Source organism: Galleria mellonella, unplaced genomic scaffold (genome assembly GCF_026898425.1).
Source record: "Galleria mellonella isolate WM207_F2 unplaced genomic scaffold, CSIRO_AGI_GalMel_v1 utg143, whole genome shotgun sequence".
Lineage (NCBI taxonomy): Eukaryota > Metazoa > Arthropoda > Insecta > Lepidoptera > Pyralidae > Galleria > Galleria mellonella.
Window position 1 is genome coordinate 295,868 of NW_026441997.1, and position 18,967 is coordinate 314,834.

The 18,967-nt window shown below is 30.1% G+C and overlaps 1 protein-coding gene across 3 annotated transcripts in view; it reads left to right on the top strand.

Annotated features, from left to right (window-relative positions):
• LOC113517047 (neural-cadherin-like) overlaps positions 1-18,967 on the top strand; it is a 181,048-nt gene that overhangs the window by 70,008 nt on the left and 92,073 nt on the right. The window contains exon 1 of one of the 3 annotated variants that reach the window (XM_031908003.2): positions 3,178-3,465. The exons of 1 other annotated variant lie outside the window; for it this stretch is intronic. In XM_031908003.2, the coding sequence (XP_031763863.1) occupies positions 3,414-3,465 (52 nt within the window). In that variant the 5' untranslated portion in view covers positions 3,178-3,413. Of the gene's footprint in view, positions 1-3,177; positions 3,466-18,967 lie in introns of those variants that run through there. One more of the 3 variants, XM_031908004.2, reaches the window with a different exon arrangement.

Here is an 18,967-nt window from a genome sequence, read left to right on the forward strand (position 1 = left end):
CTTAATAAAATTATTTAGTACGTAAAATTATGTTGCAAAACATTTTTTTTGTTAACCTAAGCATCAGGGAACTCTACAGAGACTCGTCAATATTCAACATAAACTTTATAGTCATAATATATGCCGAAAGTCGTTTGCGACTGTACAACGTATGAAGCATAGTATTTGTTTTACTACGCTTAAGTATTTATTTTTACTTCCCCAGGTTATTATATTTTTATTATTTTACAAGATACATATGAAAAATTATTAATATTATAAATGTGAAGTTTGTAAAGATGTTTATATGTTTGTTGCTCGATCACGTTTTAACGGCTAAATGGATTTGATTGAAATTCGGTACATGTGTAGGTTATATCCTAAGTTAAAATTTAAGTTACTTTATATTTTTATTCACTAGACAAAGTCGCGAGGAACAACAGTATCCTTCCATCCATCATTTGCTCGTTTTTAGCGTCTTTATTACAAAAAAGACAATAAATACTAACCTATATTATAACATTATTTGTACATTTAATCAAAATTATTAAGTTATATTTGTATGTTTCACTACACTTGTAAGTACATTATATGTTAATTATTTTATAAACTAAAGTCGTTTTAGGATGACAAGCATATACTTGCTTTTTTATCATGAAAAAAAAACTATTCGTAACGTTGCCACACAATAGCGTCAGCCTAAATCAACATAGAGCCGGCTTATTTGCACAACATACAAAGAAAAAGGTTTGTGTAAATACGAGAAATTTTTGAAGTAATATTTACTGTGACAGCTATTACGTAAATAATACCTATCCAGATGAAATAAGTTATCACATTTTATGTACCTAACCTACCTAACTGTTATATTCATTATAATTTGTAATTTTTGTTAGTAAAAAAAATATTCGAGGTAAATACTAAATATTTGAAGAGAACCCTGAAAGTTTTTCTCACAATAAAATTACAAATTAAAATTATTGTAGCAGTTAAACAAGAATACATTAAAAAGATTTAACTTTAGGTTTTTTTTTTTATATAATGAAGGGAAGAGGACATCGTAAGTTTAACAACGCGGGAGTTCCAAACAAAACTTCGGCTAGATTTATTTGTTGCCCAATGCGTGCTCTTCAAGCCCAACTTTCCATATTAACTTAACACCAAAGTTGGTAACTTTTCAATCTGCCCAACAATACTTAATTGCGATGTTCATTCGATAATGTTCGTTTCATTATTCCTATTTATACCAAATTTCCCCTCGTTTACTTGAAAATATGACTGTTTCTCTTCGTCATTGCATTAAGCATATGAGTTTAATTAAAATTACTTTTGTTTTCGCTGTCAAAGTAAGTCGCTCGATTAAATTTAAAGAAAATATATTTATGTATAATAAACATATACATCTAACCAGTAAAATGTTTTTTTTTACAACTATTCATTATTAGTATTAGTACTTATAGTCTCATAAAATCACGTTTAAAACTAATTTTTGTTACCATTGAGTTACATTAAATCAAGTAAGTATTCGTGAAATCCCATCTCTTCTCTAAATTTATTAAAACAGTGTGTTATTACTTAATTACACTTATATACATTTAATGTTAAACGAAGTTTCTAGATTTCCTGACTTTTTTTTTTTAATTAAAGCATATTATACTGATTGTAGCTAGATAAACACAGTGAAGTAACAGGTGTCATGTGTATATAAAATTACCGTTACCTAATGCAAATATTTTAGACCTAGCAGTATTTTCTTTGTGTTTATACTTCCAAAGCTTGTTTGTAGTCTCTGCGTTTACGAAATTTTGTTGATCTTGTTAATTAATCGTTTTGTATGCAGACAGGCTCCGAGATATTCTCAACGGAGGTTTTATTTTTTAAATTAACAAAATCGGAACGCCTAGTGTCTGAACAGAAGACGGTTTATCATGTTCGCGAAGGGTATAGGAAACATAATTATGATCGACGCGACATTTAGTATTTCACAGAATATAATTTACTATTACAGTGGAAAATACAAGTTTCGAACAGAATAAAATAGAAGAGTTTATTTGCTTTGAATAAGTGATACAGAGCTCTCATTTAATAACTATATAGTTCTATATTCAGCTGATATTAAGCATGCAAATTATATCAATGTAGTTTTTTTTACTAACTTAAAATTTATTTATTTATTGTAAAATTAATTAGTAACTAATTAATTTTACATTAAATAAATAAATTTACAATAAATAAATTCGTACAAGTTATATTGATTATTAAATAATTTATAATTGGAAAGAAATTATAATATAAAGACTACAATAATAACGATAAACAACCTACGAATAAATAAAATAAATCTAAAATATTTTTATCAAAATCGAATACTCTTACGAACATAAATTGTTTATTGCAGGAGATTATAAATCTACTAATTGTTATGATCTGCGTATTATACAGAATAAGTCCTTTGAAATAATCTGAAATAGTTTCATTGACAACTTATCATAACCGAACTAGTGTAGCGCGAGTGCATTCTTGATAAGCTACACGCAGCCGCCGCACGCCGCTTCCGTTATAGATGCTTCAGATGTTTAGATAGAGAAACACGTAGCGCTCCATCAAGACTCGCGCTGTGCTTCTTCTGTTAATGGAATCTTCCAAAGTCGATGAAATTCATTCCGTGATTAATAGCAATCTTATCAGATTCCAACACTATACATTAAACGGGCGATCGTAACGGACTTTAATCGCCGGACCTCCCGTCGGAAAGGTGCAAATTAATTACGCTGATAGCTGTAACGCTGGTACATTAATTTGTATCTAATTGATTATTTGTAGGCATCTCTTTGATTAAATTCCCTAACAAACGTAATATATTCTGAAATAAGCTTGGTGTATTATTAATTTGAAAACGTCTGAGACAATTCGAGTTGTTATTAATCTAACGTAAAATTAGGTACATTTTAAGTTTCGTTACTGTGAATATCTTTTGTGATAATGAACCAGTGCGGTTGGTGGATGAAAGGGTTCATTTATAAGACTAAATAAAAGTATTACAGCTTATCGTCCTACTTAACTAAATAGTGAATGTTTTATCATTGAAATGTATTAGAGCATGTTTTTCTATTTGAAATAACGCTCGTGCCGTGGCGTCTTCCAGTAGCGCTGTAGGGGTGGGCAGGTCGCGCGTCGCGGCGCGGCAGTATGGCGAAAGCTTTTACTGAACCGCACGCTTCGCCCGCGACGTCCGCTCTAACTGTCCAATGATAATAATTGTTTCCGTACAACTGTGTCCGGATATGGGATGGCCTGTGATTTGGTGATTTATCTATAATTGTTACTAATGTGTAATATGTCGCATTGTTTTGTGTGTGTGTGAAAAAATAATAGTTGACAGTTTAAGTAAGCCATGCGGTGAAACATCGTGGGTGCTGGCTGCACGCGTGGATATGGTGGACCCCCTGAAAATATTTTGGGTTTTAACAAATAGTACTTATTTAGGTATGAACATTTTTCAGTTACACCTAAATATTTCCACGTTACTTTTATATATTTCATGTAATTTCTCTATTATGATTTTTTTTATATAGAATTATATTAAATACGGAGTATATTTAAAATAATGCAATATGAAGAATGGATTATTTTAATAATTTTATTAATTTCAACTTATACAAGTAAATTCTAATAAAAGAATAAAGTATACATGTGGTACAAAAGAATATTTTATACTGCTATATAATTTAAAAATGGAAAAAATATATCATTCTTTATTTGTATATTTTCGATCATCAAAAAGATAATATATGTATATGAAAATTATGTATCTTATTAGATATTGATACAGACCCTGATTTGTTGATGACACCGCAAATAAAACTATATAAAATATAGTGTGTCATTATGCATAACTGTGAAACTTAATGGATAGTAGTGCCAGCATTCGCCTTGTTTGTTTTTGCACCAGCACGACTTCTCAGTTAAGGGGTGTGGATCATTTATGACTGTTTTATGGGTCATTCCACATTCGATTTGTGGGGGCTTCTGCTCATCACAGTATAATGGCAAAGAAGTACTCTTTGCTATCATTCTTGACTCTTTATTTGGTAGGTATATTTTAAGAGAAAAATGGCATTTCCAATTTAAATATCTCTTCGGCTTGGCGTAATTTCCTGAAGTAAAAACATAAAAAAGCTCGCTATATTTTAAATATAAAAGTATAAGTATTTGATATTCTTTCATAAATACAGCTTAAGAGATCAGAATTGGGATTTTGTTTGTTGGTTTTTTGTATTATTCGTTTATCTTAATAAATGCAATGGTCGAATAAAAGCTTACATCAAAGTATAACGTTGATTAATTCAGTATTTAATATTTTAATTAAAACTGTTATTGAAACAATATAATTGCCCTAAATTTATGAATATTTTATCAATTAACTAACGACCGTAATGTATGTATTTCATGTATAATGCGACCTAAAGAAACACTCGTTTTCACTGATATACATCAGTGACTGGGTCAACCCAAAAAGCGTTTAATTACCTTGTAATAATATCATCATTATTATGTTTTAAACTATCGCCTTAAACGTTGGTATTTCATTAATAAACCAATTATTTTATATTTAACTTTTATTACTGCAAAATTTATTAGTGTCACTCATCCCTAACTTCCAGTTCAAGTCACTGTCTAAAGGTAAAAAAATTCAAATTTATTACGTAAATTATCGGTATCTACACCGTAAAAAAATCTTATTATATTTTAGGAAATCTCGAGAAGTAGCAAAGTAGTCCTTGATGGTATTGGAATATGAAGCAAATGGCCAAAGCTGTGCCGTAATAAGTGTTTCGGGGACTTACAGCTTAATTAAGAGATTAAATTTGAAGTGTATGATCTTTTCTAATTGCAATATAAGTATATAGAATATTATATTAAGGAAATAATTGTGTACTGACCGTTTTCACGAAATGGAAGAAAAATTAAAATGAGAGATAATTAAAAATGCACATCAGATCGCTTAAATTTCACTTGCACTTCACTTTGTTTGCAATTTGCTATGTACGAGTTTAGTACGTACTCGTTAGTCTGGGCGGTTTATTTACATACGTTATTCAGACATCAAAGAACTTGATAGTGGATGCTTGGTCACATCTGTTCCACCCGGTTAATTATAAAACATTTTAATTTTCATTAGCGAAGGGATCCAATGTGTTGTGAAGGGAAAATTGAGGCTAAGGTCATTAATTATAAAGGTCAAGAGGGGCTCGTGTTAAAAGCAGACACTTTTCAAAAAAGTTAATATTTCTATTATATATATTACATACGAATGTTGGATATTAAAATAACAATTAATATAAGAATAATTTCAGTATAAGAAATAAGATATCAATTTATCCATTATGTTACGATTTAGTCCTTTTTCAAATTATTTAAAACTAGCTTTTACCTACGACTTCGTCCGTACTGCGATATGTTGATTGATCAAGATATATATATAGTTTATGTTTTCCATCTGAAATACTACTCGTATGTCAAAGTTCATGACGACTGGTTAAATCGTTAAAGTGATTACAAACAAACAAACGAATTCACTTTCACATTTATAGATACTCACAACGCATTATAAATATAAATACAAATAACATAAAGGCAGAATCAGATGAGAAAAGAAGAAAGGAATAAGATTATTTCCAATTTTATCGTTAACATAAATTTTGTAGACCGATTTTATTCTTAACTTGCCAATACCCACATGCAATATTCCAATATCTATTATGTACGTGTCTAAGAGCAGACATGTCTAATTTACTTAAAGATGTAGGTATATGTACCCAAACGTATTTCCTAGTTCTTAAGTTTTAAACGATTTGTTAAGAATTTAAATTAACGGAGTTTCTGCTTGAGACAACTTTATGTTAAGTTTTTAACATGTTAGTAGAAGCGTATGCTTTTTGCCGTCAGAACTTTACGAGTGTTGTCATTGATACTTAAAAATGTTCAACAATGTACGGAGAATATTTAATTAAACAGATGACAACTGCAGCACTTGGGCAATGGCTGGTATGTACATATGGAAACAAATATTTAAGCGTATCCTTTGTTCTATATTGCATAAAGTTAGGGTTGTTAATTTTGTTTAAAATTAAATTGCTTTTCTAAACAAATAATATGAAGAGGAATAATTTATTTCTTTGTATTGGGTAAACTCAAAAAACTGAACCGTATTTAAAAATTATTTCGCTTATAGAAAGCTACATAATCAGCGAGTAAGATAGACTATATTTTATTAAAAAAAAAAACTGTGCAAAGCCGGGTTGGGTTTCTAGTAAGAAATAAAGTTACTACCTATTCGACTACGGACTTTAAAAGTCGCGCTCCAACTTCAGATGAGACAATAACTCAATCCGGGAACTGGGCGTCTGCTCGGCTCACAAATATAATCGACACGATTCTAACACAATCGGCCAATCCACAGTCAAGCGAACCCACTTAAACTAATACGACCTATTGAAAGCGACCGCGGTAGGGTTGCGCTAACGAGAAGGTTTGAAATGTGCGAATGCGGCGGTTTTGTAAACGGATCGTCACTGGCTCACACTTCATCAACATACACTCCCGTATTGTCACTATATTTATTCTTTTATATTTACTTTCCTATTTTATTTTGAATGGAATTTATTTAATTTTAGAATTAATCTAATAAAATATTGTATATCACGATTCTTTATTTAAGCAATTGCAGTACGTTTATCGCTTTGTACGTCTTCATAACTCAAATAATGAATTTGCAGTGGCTCGCAAAACTTATGACTTGGAAACTCTCTTATCTAAACAAAGCACCCACCTTCCGAATTACCGATAAAATGTAACAGCGAATAAACTTGGTTCCTGACTGCAAATGCTTACTTTAGTCACAAATATATAACCGGAGTATTCACGCAAAGCCCACATTTTGATCGGATAGTAAGCAAACCGCCTACCATATAAAAATGTGAAATTTGTTTTCATCTATTATATCTTATCACAAAGCAGACAATTGTGACTGATTTATCACCAAAACTTGAAAACATTCCGAATTGTTACAAGTCAGTAAGTTTCGAATCGTGTTTTTTTTTTTTTGCAAAATCAAAGATAAGTGAAAATAAAATGTCATTATTTATTTCCACGAAAAATTAGTTTCTCTGTATTAACAGAAAAAAATATCTTTGTATTAAAAAATACTTGTACACAGTGGTACAAGTATTTTTCTCATTTTTTAATAAACCTAAAAGATATTCATAATGAAAAATTTTTTCTGCCTTATTAAAAATTGAGTACTCTGTTATTATTTTGGACAGAGCTATCAAAAATCCACGAGCTAAACAGAAAATGTGTTAATTTTTTAAATTATTATTATACCGAGAATGAATAAAGCTGTTGGTATAACTGCTTCCATAACCACTTATCTTAACATTTCCAATTCTTAGTCAGGCTGATTTAGTAGGTAACAAGTTAATCTATATTCAAATATAAATTTAACATTAATTGAATTATTTAACTGTTTATCATTTCCAACATTTGTGTTGATTTATCTAGTAGTCTGCATATTGGTGAATAGATTACTTAAGTCCTAATGTTGCGCCTCACATATTATATAAAAAACTGGCATAAGTTTAAAAAATATATAACTGTAGGTATACACCTAAAACATCCTCACATAAATTAACCACAATAGGTGATAGATTTAAAAATGAATTCAATAAAAATTAAGTGTGGTTAATAATTAATAATACAAATTACGTAAAAATACTTAAGTAGGTAATTATTAAAAAAAAAATCAAATCGCAAAGTAAGGAGAAAAAGGTAAAATTTCTTTATGTTGACTCCTGAGAAACGGGTTTCGATCCTAAGATGTCAATATCGATCACTCTAGGAATCTCTGGTCTAGATAATCTCCAGTACAATTCTTGATAATAAATGGCATCGCAAGCTGACGCAATTAATTCGAATAAACGTACTAATAACTGCAATCTGGTGAATTGTCATTATAGAAACGTGTCAAGAGGGCGTCGGAGCTCGGCGATATAAGAGCTTACGTTGTGGTTTTTACAATTCATATTGGTTACCTGTATTATATGTACTCATGTGACCGCTTACTTATTTAATTTCTACACGCAAACCAAAATTATTTTCCGTGCCGTTTCTCGCAATAAGCCTTAGACAGTAATTGAATACCTACTTTTACCCTCACAAATTGTATTAAAGTTTGGGCCAAAATAATATTTATTTATTATTCACTAGCTGCTTTCGCGACTTCTTTTGCATGAATTACTATATTTTAAAGTATTCTGTGTTATGATATAACCAACCCGTGTATCAAATTTCAATGAAATCTATTCAGCCATTTTAACGTGATTCAATAACAAGCATCAAAACATTTTCATTCATAATATTAGAAGGATTATTTATTTATCAATAGCTACAAAGCTTCATTTTAAATATAAGAGATTACTTATAATATTACATAAATACCTTGTTCCACAATTTACACACTACGTCTGAAATTAAGCAGTTGCATTTAGTCTGAGTTGTCTATTTATAATCTTCTAAGTATTGACAGATTTCTGAATTTGATGTGAGTAACTTTTGACTTCATATTAAGTGTTTTTTTTTTTTTCTATTACTTCGATAGCATTCCATCCATGGCATGGCATGACAACCTGCCTTATTAAAAATAATAACTGCTACCTAAAAACTTCTTGTACATGAATGCCGTCATGAGTATTACAAAATAAACTATAGCCTAAAGTGATATGCCTCTATAACCAGTCATTTTGCTGCTGTATCCACAATAAGCACCCTTAAAATCAAAATAGGGAACCAAGCAAAGCTGCTTGGCGACACAAATACAACTCAAATAAACGTCGTCATGCAGATGACTTTTGTACTCGTATAAAATCTCCCTCTGTTTAATTTAATGCGCCTCTGAATATTTTAAATTATTAATTCATTAATCATCATTTGCAATTGTTTCTTACATTAATTTTCTTATCCTTGTTTATAACGAGGAAATTGGGAGGTTCATTTCAACTTCAATAAGAAGTTGATTATGTAATTCGAGAGAACGCAAGAAATAATTGCTTTATTTTTCGAATATTCAGATAATATTGACTATATTTATCCATATATTAATACATTTGTTTATTTATAAGTCTTTTATGTATATAATGTAGTAGGTAATCAGATGCGCTCGTGACTTAGTCGCATGGTAACCCAATTTCAGTAATTTTCCACCAATTTAATAGATAAATAGATGCAGCCATTTCTTCTTGATATAATAACAAATTCAAAGACAAATCTATTCTATAAATGATTGATTTGTTCTATTTATTTGTAGTCTTCATAGCAATTTTTCTGTTCACTGTTCGTTGTCCGGTCAATACTAAACATTGGTATTAATTTTAAATAAAAACCCCAGAAATGACAAACACCGTTAGATTTGAAACTTAATTAGATTTGAAATATAACAGTACTTTTGGCCTTTCTTCTTTAGATTGAATATTCTTGACGAAATATGAGCGAATCCCAGTGGACCGCGATAAAATGTTCCTGATTACTCCTTCCGGCATTAAATCGTGAACCTATTTTTATACTTTAACAATGCATTTTAAGGTTATTTTTCAACTGTCAGAGTAGCAACGAGCTCGCTTCGGGTTTTATTGTATAAAAACGAGTAATGTCCATCAGAGTATCAATATCGTGACAATAGCAGCTGTATTCATGCCAGCCTTACAAATCCCTTTTCAGAGGCTCCACCGTTACATCACCGAGAAATTCTATAATATTTTTCATATCCTCTCTCATCTGAATATTATTCGATTGCGTTTTGCCCGTCAAGTCTATCCTATAGGAAATTGTTTTTATCTTCTCCAAAATAGTATTGAATTGCTTTATATTTCACAGTGAATGAAATGTGACTTTCGAACCGTGTAAAAGGATCTGAAGGTTGTTTATTTCTTATATTTGTTAAAGTCGTGAATTGAATATTGGATTCTAAAGTGTTTAACTTTTATCGTACTTCGTTGTTATATGCGGGATAGAGACCCTCGTAAATTTGTCTTGTTCGGTTTACCTTTGTGCCGGGTAATCTAGATGGTCGCCCACGTTACGCTTCTGTTGGGACTCCTGAAGTGGTCCAGCGGCGTATTGGAAATGACCGAAGTCATACAGACGGGGTACACGTCCTTTGGGAAATCAACAAACGATTTGTGATATTCAGCTATTGCTTTTGTTATCTCCAATCATGATTTACTTCAGTTTACTGTTCTGGTTTGTAAGAATGTTAAATAAAATATGGTAAAATGAATGATTTGATTCAATTGAATTTGGTTATTTATGATAACCATTTCAGATTATTTTGTTCCCTAAAAAAGCTACTTGATTGAAGTCGTATAGAAATTTGAACGAAAAAAACAAAAATAATTAGCAAATTTGATTTAGAACTGACCAAACACATGGCGTAATATAGTACATAGAAAAAATATGACTACACACAAATTTAAACATTTTCCTTTTTGATCATAATAACAGTCTATTCACCTTGACTTTATGTTAACTTTTATTTCTAATTATTTGATGTTTTGAGAAATTATTGCTGTTATGAATTAACGAGTAGTCGAGCGAGACTCACCTCGTCAATCATTCCAATTAAGGAATTTTACACTCGGCCATTAAAACTTTGCTGACCCGTTTGGGAAGTTGTAAAGCGCCAAATAACATGCGCCGCGTGGAGCGACATTCAAGAGCCTGCTGATTACCTACTGACATAAACTCAAGCAGACTGTATCTGCGTTGACAGATTTTCTTATATTTTATATTTGATTTTCGGCTACTTTGTCTTGTTTCTTGTAAAAGTCATGATGATGACGTCATCGTCATATGAGCCTTTAAATGTCCACATAAGACGCTTGGGGAGTTTTGCCAGTAGTTACCACTCTTGGCAGGCGAATTGGCAACGGCAATTAAGCTCTGGATATGTTTAAGAGGGACGCTGTTGGCCATCCCTCGTCATCCTCGCCTCTTACGACACCCAGAGGAAAGGAAGGGGTGGCCTATTCTATGCCGGGACCGATACAACGAGTATTGTCTTATAAAAGTAAATGTATACAATTTTAGTTGTATATAATTATTTTTATTCGATGGTTACAATTGTTAATTATTCTAAATACTGTGAAATCAAAAAGTAAGTTAATTGGTTTTAATATCAATTCTTAATATATTAATGCAAAATTATTTGTCTGTTATTTAAACAACGAAATGTTACTTATTTCGATGTTTAAATTAAATGAATCGCAAATAGAACTTTTATTTCATAGCCATGGGGAAACTTATGAAACTAATATCTAATGTGACAATCGTTTAGTGATTTAGTTTCATATTTGTGTATTTCCTCTATTATTGAGCAAAGTTCCGTCGTTTCTAGCGAGAAAAATAAACATTATGATTGAATAGTTTGTTCACTTCGTCTACAATTTCACTCGGTTAATAACAAAAGTCACTTTTTCCTTTACAAAAATTTCATTTTTTTTTTTCTTTTACATCATACTGCTACGTTGTATACAAAAGCGCAAATCTATAGTGCTCGTATTTTATTGTTCCGACAACCATTACGATACACACCGTTTAACCCAAAAACTGAAATGTTGGATGTTCAAAAGCCTTGCAAAAACTAGCACGTCATAGCTACCAATAATTGAATCTGAAATTAATAGGTTTATGCTGTAGAGTCCAATGCCGTTTAATAGTATGACAAATTATGTCTTCTATCTACACATATACATACATAAAATTCATTGTACATACAATAATGAAAGTCTTCGATATTTAGAAGATTTATATAGATAGGTTGGAATATTTTTAGATAATGTCATACACAAAAAGTAGTAGTTTTTATTAGGTAATAACCACAAACCATTACTCAACCGATCATTCTAGAAACGTCAGTCTTGCATCGACCCTTTTTTATCTACGCATTTCAGCTTTTTTATTTGTTTCTGTTACGTCAATTCCTCATCGTTCAGTATTCGAAACACTGGATACGCTGTTTCCTCTTATCTTTAGCGCTACATTTTAAGAAACCGTCATGAGATTTGTTCATTTTCACTCATATAGAATAAGGGTATGTATATTTGATAAGATAAAACGAAAACATACATTTCCTTACATAAAATATATTTTAAAATATATCAACCATTAGGTTTTCAATCGCGTTCGCTGAGGAAGAACAATCCCCATTTATCTTCTGAAGTAGTCTGGGGAGATCTGATAAGACGATCAGCGCAAGGGTATAGGATTTTTACGAATTCGGTGGCAAGGCGTGAATTTACGAAGCGAAGTTCCGGCTTGGATGGTTTATCGGAAGAATAGATAGTTTTTTATGTGCCATTATACTATATCTCATATATATATGAATATTAATTGGTTCTATCAATCTATATCAATATTAACTCTCCTTTAATTATTCTTTACTTTACCTACTTCAATGTTTTCCTGTTCACTACCCATTGTGATATAAAAAAATATGTACTTCTGATTTAATTTGGTCTTTTATCCTGAGTTGATGTTGAGAAAAAGCTGTTTTTAAAAGAATAATTGGTTTTTGCGTATATTTTTATTTCGTTGCTATCTTCTCAGAATCAACTATTAGATGTTGTCGGTAATTAAGCAATTTAAACTTTCTTTGATTAAAATCTTCTATAATTCTTCTATCTTCAATATACTCTAATCTGTTTTTAAAATAGCTGTTTCGATATTGTAGGTGCACAATTCTTATTGCATACTTATCATAATCTTTGATCGTGCAACATTGAATGTAATTCTATATTTTAATCGCTTTATAGTATTAAAACCTGAATTTGCATTGAGATTTATGATATTCTGAGTCGGTATGTTCTTGCGTATTCAATTAGACAAGGGCACGTTATTGGACTACAAAATGTTCGACGATCGAATCTCCAAGACACATTCACATAGCCGGTGTGCTGATAATGAAATTCTTTGTCAAGAGGTGCATAGAGTGTTGAGACGTGCCTTACTAGAGCTGACGAGAGTGACGCTAGCATCTCACAGAAACAATACTTTTTTTCTTTACAATTTTTAAATAACACACGTATATCTTTTTATTTTTCGTTTAGATATTTTTTTTTCCCCCAATTAATTGTGAATTTGGTATCAGGCAATTTATTTTAAGGAAACTTTATATTGGCGCCTTTAGTAAAAATCACAACTTGTGTTACCTTGTTTTAGCGCCAGCGGACTCGAGGGAAATTTGTTTTTGTATTTTTATTTAATCGAATAAAAATGGTAAATAGAAAGAGAGCTATTATCGCGTAAGATCAACTTTGTTAAATTGTTTATTCAATCAACCACAGCGTGATAGCCGCGGTTGACTGAAGTTGTTGAATATATCTCAGATCTTCTCGATAATGAAGTCATGCCGTACACCTAAAATTATATTAAATTATGTAAAAATGTTATGTTTCATGTTCTTAAATTATAAAAGAAAATTGATGGAATTGTGTAATTAGTGCAATTATCTCGGCAGTTATAATATTAATTTATAATATTTATTATTTCAATTCTAAGCAATTTTCTTTAATTAATCAAAAATATTATAACAAATTTCGAAGAAAAGGTCTCCTCTCCAATAAAGCAACTACAAAGTGGAAAGTTAGTTTTAATTTTATTATTGTGTCTATAAGTTGTAATACATTTTCAACAGTGTCAATTATATCCAATACCTCTTCTGAACTTTCCTAGAATCGATAAAGGAGTGTTTAATAATATCCGGTATATATTGAGTAATTTTTTATGCGTTGACATAATTCTTTAAGAAAATTGTCCGTAGAAAGTTCGAGAAACGGCCCCTCGCTTGTTTGTCAAAAAGTTGGCCACAGCATCGTTAGGCTGCTCTTAACGTTGCTGATTAGTTTTTATGTACGCATTCAGACCAACTTTCGAAGTTTATGGGGAAAACAGAAAGTCAAGAGCGTGATTAAAAATTATTTCCCCTTGGGTGAATGAAACTCGGCCTTTACTATTAAGGGTTAATTTACTTTAAAATTTGGCTTACTTTTAAGTATTATTGAAAGTTTAATGTGCTTTTTACTTCAGTAAAATGTAATATGACTTGTAAGTATTTTTAATAAAAATAAATTCATAGCAGGTATCTTGTCTTTTTATACAGATCTCAGCACTATATTTAGAGGTTATAGAAAAAATAATGGTAACTCTACATCATACTATCAACTGTTGCTATGGATGTCTAACTTCATCGCTTGATTAGTACAAGAGTAAAAAAAAAATTAGTAATGAGATATAACTGTTTATAAAGCGATAGAATAAAAATATTTAAAAAAACATATAAACTATTATATTTTTTTTATTCCTTAGCTTTCAAGTAAATTGTAAATGTACCTCTCTAAATATACATGTATCCAAGTAATTATTAATGTTAAAAATATAAAATTGTAGATTTTCGGTAAAACATTAACGTAGAAAAGTTTCCTTAGCAAATTGTCAGTTCTAGTTACGCATTTCAATAATATTTTGACATTTAAATAAATTGCTTTCGTAGTAATTTCGTATTAGTTTCCCATTTCCCCGATTTATGTCACTAACTCATTACACAAGCTGAAATAAGTGAACCGTCTTAGTTCAAACAAAACGAGACTATGGTTATTCTTTTAAAAACAATACATTCGACGTTACCCCCAAAGAAAAAGGTTCAAAATACCCGAGCAGAAATATAAGTGTCTGTATGTTTGCTAATAAACCCGTCGGACATTTCGACCCGTGGGCCCTAATTTATCATTGTTAGAGCGCGTCTCAAACGAAAGCAATTTCCGTTTAGATTTCTTTTTTTCAATACGTCTTTTCTGGAGACCGCAGATTAGAGCTTATTTGACACCGTCCAATTAGGATTTCACTATGAGAACTTTTGTAACGGTTTACCCACGTAACTCGGGAATATTAAGGGTATTCGTAATAAACTTCTTTTCTAATAGTTATGAAACGTGACACTCCTGTGTTTCTTTTACTCAATCTGTGTCTGAATAAAGGGAATGAAATAAAAAAATTCAAATATTGATACACAAATAAAATTACAATTCTTTACTAAAGATATACTTTAAATTCTCCCGAATTTAGATTGAAAAAACAAATAGTTATTGTAGGACAAGACATAAATAGAGACAAATATTTATCTTAAATAAGAAATTACTTGTATAAACATTGTATTTTTATAAAATTTGTAACAACAGATACAAAAAAAATGGTTATAAATGGATAGTTGAAAATGTGCATTAAATTTTGTTCAATGCTACGCACTAAAAAATAATTTAAACCAATTATTAATCAAAATTAAACAAAATTTCAAATCCACATATTTATTAAAATTATTGAAAATCCAAAATACATAATCCATAATTTACAATCAAAAAATAAAGTTCACCGACAAAAAAGTCTACCGTGGAAATAACATAATTCTTTTCAAAGACAAACTTTTAAAAAAATTGTACCCAATTATATTTTGGGAAAAAAATCTAATTATTTGGTTCAATAAAGACAGAAAAAAAGGATACACGCACGAGGAAAACTAAGCATTGTGTGTCTTTAATATTTACCAACATATAAACTCAGTAACCTTTTCACTCGACTGGACCGGTTTCTTAATTTATATCGGGCAATAGTTTCTGAACACTTTTCTAGTTTTGTTAGTCGAGAGAGAAAGTACTATTCATAGTCTTATTTATAACCCTACACATAAAGAGCCAACTGGATTAATTAAACCTGGGTCTAAAAGTACAAGATCAATTCCTAAAATCTGATTCTCAAGAAGCTTTTGCACGAGTAAAGAATGCCAATATCGGCTTGAAGAGAAGTGACAAATGATTTTATTTCTGTACATGTTTACGCTAGCACAACCATAAAAAAGATACATATTACTGCAAGCGTAAAACGAACGAAACACTATTTCGAGCATCTTGTTCTCCTTATCGTGGTCGGCAAGTATAGTTAGTTGGAGCGAAACGTATTTGAAAATTGAATCGTTTTACACTATCCAGGGTCTCAGATGCACAAGCGTAATTCGGAGCATCACATTCACTGGAATGTACCTAAGTGTAACTATATACAACCCTTGAGCAAACCCGTCATAAACTAGTTCCTCATAAGATCACTTATGTCTAACTAATATTATTTAAAATATGAATTTGAATAAATACAACTATATACATTTTACATGTACCTACATTAAAAAATAAAATATATATTACTCTGGCTAAATTTAGATTTGAAGTACCAACATACGATTTATGTAGAAATGAGTTCATAGAATTCACTTTATAGAAGGTATTTTTGAAAGGGTTTAGTACGGAAGAGTGTTTGTAATCAATAAGTAACTTTTATAACAAGGGCCTGAGTAGTAGATATGCTTAATAAATCGAAATACGTTAAGACAGTATTAATTTCAACTTGTTGAACACCTTGTTATATCGTTTCATAAAATTCTTGTTTCCATTTTGATGCTACTATGGCTCTCACATTTGAAAAACGTGTATTGGACATTGTTTTTCAGAAAGATTGCAATTTTTTCGACGTGAGCTATCTTTTGTCTTGCATTTTCTTATATTTCTGATACTCCGATATAAAACAAATTATATGTCTATAGTAGCAAAATCACCGCTGTAGACTTAAAGTATTCCAACATTATTTAGGTTACACGGAACACAGCAAGTTAGTAGAGATTTCCACAGAATGGTTTCATACATTAGTTATAAGAGGAACTTCTAAGCGCCCAACTAGCTGTAACAACAGCTTGTGAATATTGAAAGAAGTCACAGAGTATTAATGCACTATTTTATCTATTACCTTTATTGACTAACTTTATAAACAAGACTAATATATAATATAATGAATGATTGTGAATCTATTTTACTTAAACTTTCCTTGAGATATTATCGCCAATTGTGTGCCTAGGTTTGAATTTTTTTTTTTTAATGAATAGGTTTTCTTTATATCAATAGTAATTATTTTGTTAAGAATAAAGTAGTATATACATCAATGGCGAATACATCACTCACCTTTGATTTACTAATGATATAGTAATCGTGATGTACCTAAACAGATGTGATAGTAATAATGTCAGTAGTATATTATGTAAATAATGGACTGAAAAATATTTCGAAGAACCGTCAACCGATGGGGGAAAAAGGTTCTTTTGAGGTGACTCTGTACGGGCAAACGCAGTATAGGATGACTACATAGATGGAGTGACGATCCCAAATGCATTGTGGGGAATCAGTGAATGCAGATAGCTCAGGAACGTCCCTTGGATCAATCTATGGAGGAGGCCTATATTCAGCAGTGGACAGATAATAGCTGATATCATGATAATGATGAAAGTAGTCTGACAAAATTATTTTGTTCCATTTATAGCACTAAAACTACTATTTTGAACTACGTATATATATATATATATATATATATATATATATATATATATATATATATATATATATATATATATATATATATATATATATATATATATATATATCGGCGCAAGCGTTATTATCTGTAGCTGTGAACGAGGAAACATTAACTTGGTGTTACTTTACAATATTTTCATAAACGCAAATTATTTTCTATTAAATCATAAGGTTAATTCGCGATAAACATAAATTAAACGATTGTATTTCCTTTTGCTGCAAACAGAAATTAAAACTCTCATTCGATTATTATTTCTATTTATATGAATTAAATAAGTGATTGTATTTCCCTATGTTACAAACGAAAATTGGGATTCTCATTTGACTATTAAATGAATTAAATTTATATATATATATATATATATATATATATATATATATATATATATATATATATATATATAATAAACAATTTTAATATAACTGTTATTTTTTGAACACATTATTAAATTAACTATTGCACAATGTTAAGGTTCAACATGATTATAAGTAAGTTAATTTATAGTACTTAGTTATTATTTGAAAATTGTAATAAAAGAAATAGAATAAATAAATAAAGTTGTGATACTGTGAGTGAGTCCACGAGCGTGCATTTGATTTAACGGAAAAAGCATTCGTGCACTCGAACATTTATAAGATAGTTTATAAGAAGAACAAGTTATAAGAGTATAAAAACAGAATATTCAGTCCGATAGAGACCGAGACACTGTACAGTACTGTTGCCTGAGGGCTATAAATATAAGTGTAATTGGAAAGTAAAGAAATAAAATAGTTCAAAGAAGAAAAGTATAATTTGTTATAATTACAAATAAATAAAGGATGAACCAAGATAAAACCAAGTAATTTCGGTAATACTAACATCACTATGCCAAAAAATAGGCGTACTACCTTTCCATATATATATATATATATATATATATATATATATATATATATATATATATATATATATAAAAATATAAAAAAAAGGGTTTTGTGTGATTCAATTGCGTTTACTTTGTCTAACCTTGTCGTCTAATGATGCAAACTACATGATAAATCATACACTTTCAAACTGCATAGAGAAATAATAACGCATGTATCAGGCATAAACATTGTTTATGACCGATTTTTAACTAACTTCAAATAAGGAGGAGGTTTTCGAAGGCAATTCCGTTGTATTTTTTTATATTTTTTACCTTATAACGCCGTCATTTATAAATTGATTTGAAAAATTCTTTTTTTTTTTATCTAAAAGGATATATTTTCAGTTAGTTCCAATAGAAGTTTTATCAAAATCGGTATAGTAGTTTAATTTTTAAATCTACATAAGTGGTTTTGCCATGATTGCAATCAGTGCTTTTTTGGTACAAAATATTATGTAATATAATTACAAGGAAATTTCAGTGCTTGATCTAGAATCTACCTAGTAATTAATTCTAGTTTTATTTTAACTGTATTAACAATTGCATTGGAACAGATAAAACTGGAGT